General features: G+C 41.6%; 1 protein-coding gene across 1 annotated transcript; it reads right to left on the bottom strand.

Annotated features, from left to right (window-relative positions):
- Nucleotides 1-325: 325 nt before the first annotated feature.
- On the bottom strand, nucleotides 326-9,577 carry pmp2.S (peripheral myelin protein 2 S homeolog). Its single transcript, NM_001093807.2, has 4 exons — nucleotides 9,446-9,577; nucleotides 3,124-3,296; nucleotides 1,661-1,762; nucleotides 326-569 (listed from the first exon to the last, which is right to left on the bottom strand). The coding sequence occupies exons 1-4, from the start codon at nucleotides 9,516-9,518 to the stop codon at nucleotides 513-515; spliced, it is 405 nt and encodes a 134-aa protein (NP_001087276.1). The 5' UTR covers nucleotides 9,519-9,577; the 3' UTR covers nucleotides 326-512.
- Nucleotides 9,578-15,783: the final 6,206 nt, after the last annotated feature.

Below are 15,783 nucleotides of genomic sequence, written 5' to 3'. Positions count from 1 at the left end.
ACATTGAAGTGGGCAATATCGAGCTAAACCTATAAGGGGCGCTAGGATCCAACGATCGGATCAGAATGGATCTGATACAGTCAGGACCGCATAGACGCACAGATGAGGCCGCGGTCCGATGGGATTTTTTAACCTGCCAGATCGAGATCTGCCTGACTTTCGGCCACATATCGATCAAGGAAGCCTGTCGGATGGCCCCACATATGGGCCAATAAATTTCTGGTAAATATTTATGTATTCATTTTGATTATTGTCCCATTTTTAAGAATTGTATGTAGGAGGGAAGGATGTTGCATTCCAATGAATGTGAAGAGACCATCAGTAATGGGTTGCAAACTTTTATTGAACATCCATAGCAGGTCACATTGGTTATATTACTTCTTTCAAATACATTCTTATACAGTAGTTCAGTTATCAAATAAAGAGGCTAAAACTGGAATTCAAAGTAGCTTTAAAGACTGAAGCCCGGCTCATTGAACTGAGCTCTTCTCAGCCTCAGCTGAGATTCTGTTTTATGCCTTCATCTTTTCATATGTACGGACGCACTTCACATCTCCCATTGAACATGTCTGGGGGGAAATAAAAAGAATAAGTATAAGAAACACATAAGACAGAATTACACCAGCGTTTACTGTGAATGTAGATCATTGGGGAACTGGGAACTGATGATTTTACCTCTCAGTGGTGACCTGATCACTTACAACAGCACATGCCACTAGTTTCAAAGTAATTTTAGCAGAACAGAAATATTACCTACAGTACCTACCAACCCCTGGTAGATCTTATGCTGCAGCTAGATAAATGATCCTTTTTATTTGACCAAAGAGGTGTTTCACCATTAAGTTGAATTTGAATACGTTAAAAAATGGCTAATTCTAAGCAACTTAATTGGCCTTATTTTTTTATAGTTTTTAAATTATTTGCCTTCTTCTTCTGACTCTTTCCAGCTTTTAAATAGGGGTCACTGACCCCATTTAAAAAACAAATGCTCAGTAAGGCTGCAAATGTATTGTTATTGCTTCTATTTATTCAGGCCTCTTCTATTCATATCCCCGTTTCTCATTCAAATGTGCATGGTTGCTAGGGTAATTTGGACCGTAGCAACCAGATTGCTAAGTTTGCAAACTGAAGAGCTGCTGAATAAATAGCTGATTAACTCAAAAACCACAAATAATAATAAAAAATGGAAACTTATTGCAAATTGTCTCAGAATATCACACTCTACGTCATACTAAATGTTAATGTAAAGCTGAACAACCCACTTTAAAGAATTTACTTTAGGCGGTACTTTCCCTTTCATTGATTTTCATCCCCCAGACCCCCATTTGTCATAGGAGTTATTTTGCTAACGCTCTAAGAATGGACAACAAGTTGATATGACCCTAATTGACCTTCTAGAGCAAATACGAATCCACCCCAATGATCCACATAATTGCCCTTCAAGCTGAGCAACGTCACCCACAGTTTAGGGACATGATGGTTTAGGAACATGTGGTGTACAGAAAAATAAATGGTTTATAATCCCTACTTATGCTACTAGAATATATTTTTTATCTTTACAGCTTCATAAGAACTTGATTTGGATAGAATTCAACAGTATTCTGGGAAACTGATCACATTATAGTTGTATTAGGCTAGTAGATGTCACAATCCAACTTACCACTACCAAATGTCCATTTTTTATCTCCCTTTGAATAGTGGTCTCTTTGCCATCCCACTTCTGCACCTGATTGAGAACGCCACTGTCACAAGTGATAATAGTCTGTGGAAAAGCACAATAAGTAGTGTCAGAAGGTGAGGAGTATCACTGCCACAACAGGTAAAAAGCACTAGTGGTTAGAGTTTACGGACTCCTCAAAAACCTTCTACAAAGTAACAGCTGGATTTTATAATTGTACCAGATCTCCACTAATAATGAGAAGGTATATTTACCTTGTATAAATGTACCCCTGTAATCTCTTTCATAATAAGTTTTCCCTTCATAATGACTGAATGTGGAGACCTAAACTGTGCTTGTTGCTCATCCTTTCCCAGTGGCGTAACTAGATGTTGCTGGGGCCCACATCAAATTAATTTTAGGGCCCCCAACATATCCAGTGTTTGTCCTGTTTTACCAATATATGTTCAAATTGCTCATCAATGAGAGCCTCATGGGGCCCCCTGTACCTCCTGGGCCCCCCTGCAGCCGCAGGGTCTGCTTCCTCTGTAGTTACGCCCCTGTCCTTTCCCATTGCATAGTTTCCTATCCAAACCCAATGCATTGCAGGAAATACTGTACTCGCTTGTTGCATAAACAGTAATAGAGTGCTGGAAAAGCTAGCCCAATAGCTATTTTGTTGTAGCTTGGTTGGCCCTATATACATGTTGGGGCATTTTTATCAAGGGTCAAATTTCAAGTTCATGGGAGTTATTTTAAACTCCCATAAATTCGAAATTCGACCAATTGCAATTTATTACCCTATCGGGTGAATAGGATCGACCCACAAATTGGAATCGAATTAGGGTTTTTAAAATTCGATTCGAGTTTTTTTCTCGAAAAAAAAAAACTTGAATGTCTGGAAGGCTGCAAACAACTCCAAATTGATCCCAGGACGTCTTCCATAGGCTAAAACAGCAATTCAGCATGTTTAAGGTGGCGAATAGTGGAATTAGAATTCTTAAAGGGCCAGTGTATCTTGAAACGAATTTTAACAATTCCCTAGTCGAATTTGACAGTTTTGGCCATAACAAAATTTGAAACTTAGAATTAGAAAATTCTAATTTTTAATTTGACCCTTGAAAAATCTGCACCATTGTGATAAGTATAATAGAATACCTATAATTATGGTTACAAGCTCTGACATTAGCTATGGAATAAACTGTGCCATTCATAGCTAGATAAGTTGCCCATGCCCTAATTACATATTGCTACCTCCAGCTTCTTCTAATAAAATCATAAACACAACTAAAGGCCTATGGAGAGAAAAAGGAGCTTGGGTCTAGTCTAAAACAAAACAATGGCTCCTTAGGCAAGGCTGAAACTGCAGGCTGATACAGTAGGACACTACCTCCCATTTATTCTCCAGTTTCTCCTGTTTTATCTCTAGGTTTATAGAGGCCCTTGGACTAAAAGAAAGAACAAACCTTTGTTTTCCTATTATCTGCTGTCTGCTCGTCGAACTCCTGCCCCAGTTTAAACGTCACTTCTGTTGTTTTTAAGCTGCTCTCTGTCTTTAGCAAGATCTCATCACCATTCACAGAAATGATCACGTTGGGCTTTGCCATAGCACCTGCTTTTCTGGTGGCAAAACCGACCCCTGTTCGAAGGAACAAAAATGATTACTGTAGATAGTTATGAAAAATGCCTTTGCTTGTTGACTATGCTACAGTAGCTCTGGATTAGAAAGTGTAGGTGCAAGATGTTCTACATGCTAAGGGTGGTGGCACACGTGAAGATTTGGGGGAACTTAGTTGCCCAGTGATAAATCCCTCCTACTTCGGACGACTAATCTCCCAAAATGCCTTCCCACTGGCAATAATCCGAATTGCTGGCGGGATGGCATACATTTCCGAAGTTGCCTCATGAAGAAACTTCAGGCGACATCGGAAATCCAAATTGATTTGTATGCCATCCCGCCGGCAGTTCGTTTCGGGGAGATTGGTCGCCTGAGGAAGAGAAGATTTGTCGCTGGGTGACCAGGGCCGGATTTACATAGAGGGCACACTAGGCCCACTGACGTTCGTCACCCCTGTCCCCTCCCTTTTATTTGTGCAAATTTTCATCATTGGGACCAAAGCAATGGGGATTGGCACACGGGGAAAAAAACGATTGTATCTCCTGCGCATCACCAGTGTTTTTGAACCAATGTGGTTGTGGTTGGGCAGCATGCGTCCCCCCAAAATCCTGCAACCCTAGGCCCAGGTTTGGTGGCCTTTCCCCAAATCCAGGCCTGTGGGCGGCTAATCTCCCCTGAATATTCACCACCATTCACTTATCTGCTGTGTCTGAGCAAACTAGGAGGAATCCAAGGGAATCTGTGCCCATGAACACTTAGCATGGGGCAGGGTCACACAAATCTTTAAGATAATATGAAATTGGTGTAATATTTTTGGGCACTATTAACGTTATTTCCTTTGAATCAACAATGTTTAAGTCAATGTTGTGGAAGGACCTGAACCCGGTGCCTCAGGCAGTTTCTGTTAAAGCCAATGGCAGGAATAATGGCCGGGATCTGGCTTGGCTTACGGCCACGTGTGCCATAAGATTTAGCTAATGCTTCTTTGCAAAATATTGGCAATGAGAGTGAAAACGTAGAAGCATGTGTGTACGACAGAACAAACAAGTAAGAATTTACAGTAGTGATAAGCAAACACGCTCCAGTAAAAAAAGCAATTCAGTTTCATGTTGTTCATCTAAACCCATTCTGTATATTCCCACATTCCTGCCAGTTAGCAGCATCCTATCAATAGAAAGAGACCATGTGACCTCTAACCCATGAGCCAGCAGTCTGCAAATGTCCAGACATATTACTGAACCGCAACAATCCAGTCAAGTGTTAAAGCTGATGACAAAGCTGAAAATACAGTCCTTTAACCCTTAAACCTAATAAAGTCATGTATTTTATTCCTTCTTGTGCTCAGGGTTGTCCTACTGAACTAACCATTATACAGTGAACATTTAAGAGGTTGTGCACCTTTGAGTTAACTTTTAGTATGATGTAGATGCAATTGGTTTTCATGTTTTATTATTTGTGGTTCTTGAGTTATTTAGATTTTTACTCAGCAGCTCTCCAGTTTGTAAGTAGCAATAACAGAAAAGTTTCGGGTTTTTTTAGATGGGGTCACTGACCCCATTTGAAAGCTGGAAAAAGAAGAAGAAACTATAAAAAAAATGAATGAAGACAAATTGAAAAGTTAATTTAAAGGTGAACCACCCCTTAAACCACACTTCAATGTGCAATGCAGATGAAATTAGTCATGTCCACGTTTAAGTGCACTCATGTGGGTACTGACCCATAGGAGCACTCAGAACAGTTAATTGCGATTGCAACGGCCAATATCCCTTGACTGCTCAGCTCAATGAGGTGTCTGGAGATAAAGATCCATCTAAAATGATGCAACATAAAAGGAAGTCATGCACATTGTAACTAATTATCCCCAATGCTGCAAACTCCCATTAGCCACTTGTCCTCATCTCATTATTGGTGATAATGATTCTGTTTTAATTTCTTTTTACTCTAAGGGCAGGGGCACACGGGCAAATTCAAGGAGATTTAGTCGCCTGTCGACTAATCGCCTCTTCTGCGGGGCGACAATCTCCCCAAATTGCCTTCCCCCTGCCTTCCGCCTGCTATAATGAGAAAACGTCAGCGCCAATGCGCTTCAATTTCTGAAGTCGCCCGAAGTTTCCTCGTGACGAAGCGATCTCAGTGCCATCCCCCCGGCGATTTTCATTCTAACCGGCGGGAAGGCAGTTCGGGGAGCTTAGTCGCCCCGAAGAAGAGGAGATTTGTTGCCGGGCAACTAATCTCCCCGAATCTGACCGCGTGTCTCTGCCCTTAGGCAATAGCACCCAGGGAAAGTCAGAGAATTCTGTCATCCATATATAAGAATAAAAATTATAAAAAAATTATAAAAAAAATACCCAATTTAGATAATTATTATCACCCTAGTAAAATTAGGTTAACTGACATCTATGTGTCTAAAGGAGCAATTAGTTGCTCAGCAAGTTTACACTACTGTACCAGTCATGCCTAAAGTAGGGAATGTCAGTCTATGGTCGATATTGGGTTCCCATGCTATTTATGACCCTTTTATTAACTACAGAGAAAGCAGTTAATTGAAATAGGCTCCTCCATGACTTTTTAGCTGGCCAGAGGGCAAGCACTGCCTAAATCTAGCCACTAGCCTGCCAGTGCTAAGTGCAAACCATGTGTGCCATGAGCCTACAGCAATTTCTATTTAGCAAAGCAGGGTATGGATTTCTAGAAGCCGCATAACTGAACCTGGTCAATTAGTGCTCCAGGGTAAAAACACATCAGCAAGTAAAGTAATTACAATTAATTTGTTTAATCGGATTCCATGGCACAGAGTACAGCAAGATTGTAATTTCCTTATTATTTATTAACAGCTCAATTGCTGCCAAATGATTTGCTCCTGGATAATAGTAAAACGACAATGTCAGCAAAGCCTAAAGCCCAAGTGCTTGGCTGGTGTCAGAGCCACAATCAGTGGTAATGTGGTGAAAGGATGAAATTTAAAATGTAATAAGCAGTGAGCCAGACTGGAGCTGGTCCAGCAGAAATGGGATATGACTTATAGTAGGAGCCCCAATCTGTGCCAAGCCATCCTTATCAGGCTGCAGTATGGCCAGCAAAGCATTTGAAGGAAATGGCATCTGGAACAGAAGGAACTAAGCATCTCTCAGTGTACTGAGACATTTGCAACAATTAGGCTAAATACCAACAAACATAGATACTGCTACATAACAAAATATGGTCTTAGTAATTTGACCTATGATTCCACCAGGAGTCCCTCTCATGCCCTCCATGCCCAACACTAAAACCAGTCTGACACCAGCAGGAGGGCAGCAGATGTTAAATCCCTGCATTCCTCATTAGAAGGTAAGGTACAAGCCTTCTGACAGCCAAGAGAAGGGTATAGTCTGAGTTTCAGATCCTAGAGGGATCACTAAAATTAGATCTGTTGCTGTGCTGGAGCACAGGCATTGTACCTGCCACCTGACTAACAGCATTGCTACAGGTCACTGGTAAGATGATGAGTTTTGCAGATAGAACTCAATTCACCCCCAGCAGTCACTGGGTCTGCTCCCCCTATTATAACACTCCTGACCTCTCCTTTGCACAGATTCTCTGAATATCTTGATGATTGATTCACTAAGGGGGTTATTTACTAAACCCCCCGATTTATATAAAATCGGGGGGTTATTTACTAAACTCTGAATGCAAAAATCACGAAAAACTTGTGATTTTTTTTTAATCGGACTAAAATCATGAATTTTTTGGAATTTATTAAACCCCCGAGGATGAAAAAGTTTGAACCAGAAAATCCAGCATCTCAGACCTGTCGAGGTTGCATAAGTCAATGGGAGAAGATCAAATGATTTCTTGATGTGTGCTGGGTGAAAAATCCGAAAAAATCTGAGTTTTCGGGTAAAAAATCAGAAAAAAATTGTGAAAATTCGATTTTTCCAGATTTTTTCCCTCAAACAAGATTTTTGGGAAATTGTATTACTAAATAAGCAGAAAAAACCTGAGCGGATTTGGTTGGAGTTTTTTTCAGAAAATATTGAGAAAAATTCTGACTTTGATAAATAACCCCCTAAGTATGTACTTTGGTGCCTAGTAGTACCCATATGCATCATACTGGGGAAAATAATCATTAGTGGTGGTGGTAACTGTAATGGTGGGGACCAAGGACCTATGGAAAGACACACTTAGGGGCAGATTTATCAAGGGTCGAAGTGAAATCGAGGGAATTTTCGAAGTTAAAAAATTCGAAATTCAAAGTAATTTTTGGATACTTCGACCATCGAATAGGATACTACGACTTCGACCTTCGATTCGAAGTAAAATCAGTTGACTATTCGACCATTCGAAGTACTGTCTCTTTAAAAAAACTTTGACTTCACTACTTCGACGAAGTGCTATGTTAGCCTATGGGGACCTTCCAGAGCATATTTCTAAGTTTTTTGTATTCGAAGGAAAATCATACGATAAAATCGTTTGAATCGTAAGTAAGATCGGAGTAAGATCGCGCGATCGTATTACAATCGGAATACAATCGTACATTGCAAAAATCCTACGAATTCGACTTTGAATTTTCGTAGTATTCAATTCGATGGCCGAATTTCAAAGTATTTTCCACTTCGAAATTCGACCCTTGATAAAGCTGCCCCTAACTGTTAATAAACTACAAGTCACAGCTTCCCCACTGGAGGCTGCATACTGGGTGGCCTTTATACAGAGAGTTTACTCTTTTAGCCCCACAGATAAATCTGGGGCACGCAATGGAATGTATTTATCCTATATACTGCTAAGGGTAAGGCCAGACGAGGAGATTCGGGGAGATTTTGTCGCCTGGCGACTTATCGCCACGTCTTTTGCGCAACTATCTACCTGAACTGCCTCAGCGTCTTTTCCCCATAGGCTACAGCGCAAAATTGCCTGCGCTAATGCACATGCGGTGATGCGTTTTCAATAGTCGCCCAAAGTTGCCTCAGGCAAAATCTCCCCGAATCTCCTCGTCTGGCCTAATGCTATACTGCTAGGCAGGACCCTGCAAAGAGTCAGACCAAGAGAAGTTGTCCCGCTTGTTGACCCCCTAAATATAGTTTGACGCTGATGTTAGGTCTTGTTTGAGCACAGTGATGCTTTCAAAATGAGAAAAGCAACACTCCCTGCCTGTGATCACTATCCATTCAAAAGAATGTCAAATACTCTGCCTATGGCACACAACAACTGTTGGTAAATGCACAAGGGAGCACCCCCCTTTCTCCACCAGTGATGCCAATAGCCATTATGGGGCATATTTATCAAAAAGTGAAGTTAGAGATCTTCACAGTCCACTAGAGTGAAATTCCGCCTCTCTCCATTCATTTCTATGGGATTTTGCAAGGACTATTTACTAAAGGGTGAACTTTGATATTCACCCATTGATAAATACGCTTGTACAAATCCCATAGATTTAAAAGGAGGGCGGCAGAGTTAGATCTCTAACTTCACTTTTTGATAAATGTGCCCCATAGTGTTCTACTTTGTTTTAAATGGAAAGTAATGGCAGGTAGAGATGGGGATTTTCCCCCTTTGGTTTGCCATGAAAGAATCATAGTGGTGAAATCATCAGCTGTCAGTGTCGGACTGGGGGTCCTGGGCCCACTGGGACTGCTACCTCAGGGGCCCCCACACAGTGTCAGACTGGGACACCAGGGGCCCACCCAAAAACCTTAGACCAGGGGCCACTCTCAGTACTATTTTTCCTCTCCTCACTCAATCTCTATTCTCCTAGTCTCTTTTCTTTACATACTATAATCTATTAATCCATCTATTTAGTCTCATAGAAATTGATAATGACCATGAAATAGGCCAAATGTTTAGAAGCAGGAGGGCCCACTGACACCTGGTGTTCCTGGTATCCCAGTGGGCCAGTCCGACAGTGTCAGCTGTGCAGTGCTATAGACTATACTTCCAACTTGGCATAATTGGGGCAACATAATAATCAACCAATCAGATACCTGCTTTCATTATTCATCGTACAATAAACTGACTAAAGTTAATTGCTGGTTGGTTGATATGAATTTGCACCCTTGTTAGTAAATTGAAGTTTCTGTGAGTGAAGAAAAACACCTAAAAGATTATGCAGAACTGCGCACTTCCCATTCAGCCTATGTACTAAATAAGGCGCAGGAAGGCGCAAAATGCTAAAGTAGGACGCATAAAGCACTTACCCAGGCTCTGCATGTACTCATCGAATCCCTGGCTGTCAGTCAGCTTCCAGGAGCCCACGAATTGATCCACCATGATTCCTTGTAGCGCCGGGCACAGACAGCAGTGATAGAGATGCAGAGAGAGCGCAGGCTGCGCTGGGGATACTGAGAGCCGCTATAAATCCGCCTGGAGCAACAATGGGCGGGGCCTTGTGACAGCGACGTGTAAAAGGCTAAAGGCTAATCCGCCGCTAATGCCTTTGTCCTGGCCGGGCTGGCTCAGCGCTTTGTACAGCTTTGGCTCCGGGCCAATTCGGGCAAAGGATCAGGAGTGGCCCTTGGCATTCCTTATAGCGAGGAGGCTTCAGCATGCGCCAGACACGCTATATTAGCGCAACAGTAGTGCCCAGAGGCGCTCCTTTACTGCCCCAGCCTCACCTGTCTCCTACCCGACTCCTCCTGGCCTCTCAAATTGCTTTATATTTAATGAGGCCCCTCATTTCTTGTACTGCCTGGACCAGAAGGAGCGCTAATAGGCGCACAGGGAAGGGGCAAAACAGACTTCAGTTGGTAGTACTTCAACATCTGGTGTAAATAATCGCGATACTCAAAGGGGCAATAGGTATAACCGATACCTGGTTAGCACAGGCGTTATGTATTGTTCTACACTTTGCGCATCTCTCTCGTGTGTCTCATAAAACAAAGCAGGAACAACCGGTAAATTGGCACCGGGCGCTAATATAGATGGCGCAAGAGTCAAGATGATTTGCGTATGACATTGATCAATGGAAGCATTTCTGCGCACGTTTCAGCACCTTTCGCGCAGGGAAAGGAAAAATATAATTCAGTAGTACTTGTGCAGCTTCTGCTGTAGATACTCGCAGTACTAATATAATAATATGATGAAATGATGGTCTGTGTGCAAAGGCTCAAGTTGTTTTAAGGTGGCCATACAGGGGCCGATACAAGCTGCCGACAGACCGAGTCGGCAGTTTATTGGCCCATGTAGGGGGCCCCGACAGGCTTCCCCAATCAAGATCTGTTCGTTGATGCGGTCCCGCGATCTGACCGCCCGTTCCCATTCGTTAGGATCCGATCGTTGGGTCCTAGGGGCCACGATCGGATCAGCCCGATATTGCCCACTTCAAGGTGGGCATATTGGAGAGAGATCCGCTCGTTTGGCGGCATCGCCAAATGAGCGGATCTCACCGTGTATGGCCACCTTTATTCACAAATATGCCAGTTAGAGCTGTGATGTTTTTGGGTGTGTCTGAGGAAGAACTGACCTGGACCACCTACCCCCCTTCATGTGAATAGAAAGTGAGGCAAATTGTCCTGTGTGGGTTATAAAATCAGAGGTAATCACAAATACTTGGTGAATCACAGGAAAAGCGCATCAAATATAACACTGTGAAATGATGCCTATAGTAGCAGTGGGATAATAGTCTCTGGGAAGGGACTGTGGGATAGCAGGTATAGTAGGGAAAGATGGTGCCTATAGTTACAGTGGGATAATAGTCCCTGGGAAGGGAGTGTGACTGTGGGATAGCAGGTACAGTAGGGAGAGATGGTGTCTATAGTAGCAGTGGGATAATAGTCTCTGGGAAGGGAGTGTGACTGTGGGATAGCAGGTATAGTAGGGAGAGATGGTGTCTATAGTAACAGTGGGATAATAGTCTCTGGGAAGGGAGTGTGACTGTGGGATAGAAGGTATAGTAGGAAGAGATGGTGCCTATAGTAACAGTGGGGATAAAGCCATCAACAGAAAACAATGTTAAGTTGCAGTGATTATCATTAAATAAGATGAAGTGCTAACTTCCCTTTATTGAAATAACCTTACTTGAGGGAAACACTTTGTTTATATATTTGCACAGTGTGTGGGATAGAAGTTTATACTTGATTTTGAAGAAAAAAAAGAAGACCCTGTATATTTCCCTAATCAATTGTCGATTATACCCTTATGATAATTCGCTACAAGATTTATTATAACCACCCCACCTCAACTTGCCACTTACGTAATACAACTAATTGCTTTATTTGCCAAAAATTGTGTAAAAGGTGTGAACAATAAAAATGTTACGAAACAAGATCGTCACCGAATCAATTTTTATTGTTCACACCTTTTACACAATTTTTGGCAAATAAAGCAATTAGTTGCCTAAAGTAAGTGGTAAGTTGAGGTGGGGTGGTTATAATAAATCTCGTAGTGAATTATCCTAAGGGTATAATCGACAATTGATTAGGGAAATATACGGGGTCTTCTTTTTCTTTCTTCAAAATCAATCGTGACAAACTGACCTAGTCAGACTCCTCTATAGATCCTAAAGTCCAAAGGTTTACAAGTGTTTCGCTGTTTTATTATAGAAGTTTATACTTGTCATTTAATCTATATTCTACATGTTGCTGCAAATTCCAGCTTGAACCCAGAGCAGCAGTGACAGAGCTGAAAACCTTTAGCACACATTGTAGCACAACTGCTCACTGCAAAGTATTTCCCAACATGAGGCTGATTCACAACAACTTGCTAGATTTACTGCTTGCCTTATGACTTATCCCATGAAAACTCCACGGTCTGGAGATAAAACATGAGACACGTTTTTTTCCTGCTACAGTAGAATCTAGGTCAGTATGTAATACTATGACTTTAATTGTATTATAATACACAAAAGCCATGAATATCTTGTAAATTATATCCTTATAAACGGTGAGTTCTGATGTCATCAGTTATAAACGGTGAGTTCTGATGTCATTTCAGTCACATGACTCACTGAAATGTTTGTATTATAATAAATAAAGTACCCCCTGTTGCAAAATATAAGGATATTAGAAGTTACCTCGGAGTTCCATGACCTGTATAAAAACACTCGGCCTTCAGCCTTGTGTTTTTATATGGTCATAAAACTCCTTGGTAACTTATAATATCCTTATATTTTACAAGAGGGGGTACTTTATTCACTATATATTAGCAATAGACAAGTGGCTACAGTGTAATACAGATAGATACAAACTATTTCGCTTCTTTAACAATCCCTCATCTAACAGAATGAAGGCAGTGGTCCCCAAAGAGAAAACTCCCCATCTGTCACCAGAAGCCATTATCCTGTAGGAGGGAAGCAAAGCTTCTTCTACAATAATTAGTTACAGACAATTGGGTCTCCAGCTCCAAGAGGAAGGATCCCTAATAAAATCTCACCCTCTTCCTCCTCGGAGATTAGACCCTTGAGTATCCACCAAAACTGTTGTGAGCATAGTGGCAATCCTCAGGAAGGAAGGTGAGTCATTGCTCATCTGGGCAACTGATTGTTTCAGTAGTTTTAGCCCTTCTGAGAAACACAGGAACAGAAACACAAGCAACACTTGGGCTATATAATAAAGTGGGACATGTCTACTCTAGCTCCATCCAGGACCAGGCCAAGATATTTTGGCACCCTAGGCAAGAATTCTCACAACCAGGGCCGCCATCAGGGGGGCACAGGGGGTACTGCTGCCTAAAGAGGGGGCTGTGCTGCACTTTTCGAAAAAGCCGGGCACCCTTTGACTGCACCAAAGACACGTCACATCTGCTGTAGTCCCAAACCCACAGAAGTCCTGAACAGCCAAACTGGAAGTCCTGAAGCCGGGAAAAGACCAGAAGCCACGAAAGGAGCCGAAGTTGAAGTCCTGAAGCCACGAGTTCTGTTCTACTGAACACTAATGTGTGGGGTTTTTTTTTATCCTAGTAAACCCCTGGCCACCAATGTATTATTTTAATACTCTATAAGCCCCTGCCACTAATGTTTTTTTTTTTTTTTTTAAATATTCTCTGTGGCCAGAATGTTTCTTTTTAACTTGAAAGGGGGGGGGTGGACCTGACGCCACTGTTTTTTTCTTTAAAAAACATTTATGGGGGCCCTGACCACCAATGATTTTTTAAAAAACTTTTATGTTTATGGGGGGCCTTGGCGCCAATTTTTTTTAACTTATAGGGGGACCCTGGTCACCAATTTTTAATAAAAAAAACTTTTATGGGGGGCTGGCACCAGTTTCTTTTTTTAACTTATAAGGGGGCCCTGACTTTCAATAGCTTTTTATAACTTGTGTGTGGGGGGGGGGATTTTTTACCGTTTTTAGCACTGATGTCTGTGTGGTCTTTTATCTGGTGTAGGGAGGTCGGAATCTGGGGTGGAGCTAGGGGGCTGGGGTGGGTGCCCCGGGGCTGGGGTGGGTGCCCCAAAAAATGTTGTTGTACGGGGCCCTGGGATTTCTTATGGCGGCCCTGCTCACAGCGCATTAATGAATGTAACTTTTAATTTATGTAATTATAAATATTGATACTACAAATGTTATTATTCAGTAAAACAAAAACATCCATTTTTAGTAGGATAATTGTATCACATAAAGCAGTATTTAAATAAACAAAGTGCAAACATACCTATAAAAATGCAATACAGTAGAACCCCCATTTTAAGCTTTTCAGGGGTGTAATGGTATAAAATCCACATAAAGAGAGAATTGTATAATGCATTATATATTGGTGGGACCACAGAAAAACAGGGTGAAATGTGGCAGACCTTAAAATCAGGGTATTATTTTGACATCAGCCATAATTTAGCCAAGTAAATTTACCCACCTCTTTTCCTGATCGCCCCCGTGTACCTGTGCCAGCAATAAGCAGCAATCAGCCACAAATAAATTAGCAAAGTTCTGTCTGTTCAGCACAAGTCACACCAGTGCACCAGGCCTCTGTCTCCTCTCCAGGGCCACCATCAGAAAACACGGGCCCCTACAGCAAATTCTTCTGGGCCCCCTGGTCCCCTCCACCCCAGATCCCGGCCTAAGCCTCACCCCACACCACAGTAAAATCTTGAAACAGACACCAGCACTAACAATGGTAAACCCCCTCACTCACAAGTTATAAAAAGCCATTGGTGGTCAGGGCCCCCTATTATTCAAAAAAAAAAAAATTGCCGCCAGGGTCCCACATAAAAAGTTTTTAAAACAACCTTGGTGGCCAGGGCCCCCTTCAAGTTTTAAAAAAATCATTGGTTGTCAGGGCCCCCCCCTATACTTTAAAAAAAATATTTGCGCAAGGGCCCCCATAAATGTTTTTACAAAAACATCGGTGGCCAGGGGTTCAATAAAATAAAAAATAAATAAAAAATAGGTGTTCTTTTGAACTTACCTTAGGTTCTTCTGCAGCTTCTTCGGTTTCCTTCGGCTCGTTTCGTAGCTTTGGGTCTTTTCGCGGCTTCAGCACTTCAACTTCGGGTCTTATTGTGGCTTCGGGTCTTCGGTGCGGCCTCGGGTCTTCGACACTTTGTCAGCGCGTGAACTTCGGCGATGTTAAGGGGCCCGGCTCATAATCTTCATAATTTTCATAATCACCTTGACAAAGATGAAATCCCATCATCTCCCAGACAAGTTATTCAGATTCCTAATAGTGAGGCTCATGAGGCTATGTATGCACTTACTTCCCTCAGGGACAAAGTTTTCAGGCTCAGTGACTACAGCTATAGAGCAAGGTTTTACAAAAGATCACAACCAAAGTCAGAAAATTTACTGAGAGGAGACCAAGACATTTACTACCTAGACACAGGAATTTGCTTCAGCAAGGAGACAACAACTGCCATGGAGTCTACATTGTAGAGAGTGAGATAATTTGCAATTGGTTTTCTTTTTTAAATTATTTGTGTTTTTTTTTAGTTATTTATCTTTTTATTCAGCAGCTTTCCAGTTTGCAAGTTCAGCGATCTGGTTGTTAGGGTCCAAATTATGAGTATTAAAAGTAACAATAACAATATATTTGTAGTTTTACAGAGCATTTAGATAGGGTCAGTGACCCACTCCTTCCATTTGAAAGCTAGAAAGAGTCAGAATAATAATAACAAAATAATAATAATAATAATAATAAAACTATAACTGAAGAAGACCAATTTAAGAGTTGCTTTGGCCATTCCATAACATACTTAAATTTAACTTAAGGTGAATCACCCCTTTAACCCTTTAAATGCCAAGAACGTAGCCTTTTTTTTTGGCGGATTTACACTTTTTCCACTTATTTGTGCACACACATGCACTTATACACATAAATACACTAGTTTTTTTGTCTTTTGTTGCATTTGTCTTTTTTAATTCTCAGTGGTTTTATTGAGTTTTACATTTTGTATTGCCATTTATGTGCTGGTTTTTGCTTATTTCTTGCTTATTCGTGATTGTATTTGCTGAATTTATGTTCTTTATTACTTTCTTATCTAGCTCAGAGGAGTTTAGGGAGTATGTGCCCCCAGCATCAGATAGTGACTAGTCTACTGATAAGTAACTGGGTGGTAGTAGTAGTACTGTTACTGCCCTTGAGGAGCCCATGGCGGTAGAGGAGGATA

This window comes from Xenopus laevis, chromosome 6S (assembly GCF_017654675.1).
Source record: "Xenopus laevis strain J_2021 chromosome 6S, Xenopus_laevis_v10.1, whole genome shotgun sequence".
Lineage (NCBI taxonomy): Eukaryota > Metazoa > Chordata > Amphibia > Anura > Pipidae > Xenopus > Xenopus laevis.
Note: the sequence above shows the minus strand (reverse complement) of the source record. Positions and strands in the feature narration are given on the sequence as shown.

Bases quoted from the DNA above. Each gene is read 5' to 3' on its own strand.
- pmp2.S (NM_001093807.2), bottom strand. From the start codon at position 9,518: ATGGTGGATCAATTCGTGGGCTCCTGGAAGCTGACTGACAGCCAGGGA. The intron at 3,297-9,445 runs GTAAGTGCTTTA...TCCTTCGAACAG, and splicing joins TGAGTACATGCAGAGCCTGG to GGGTCGGTTTTGCCACCAGA. The intron at 570-1,660 runs GTAAGTTGGATT...ATTTCCCCCCAG, and splicing joins AAAATGGACATTTGGTAGTG to ACATGTTCAATGGGAGATGT.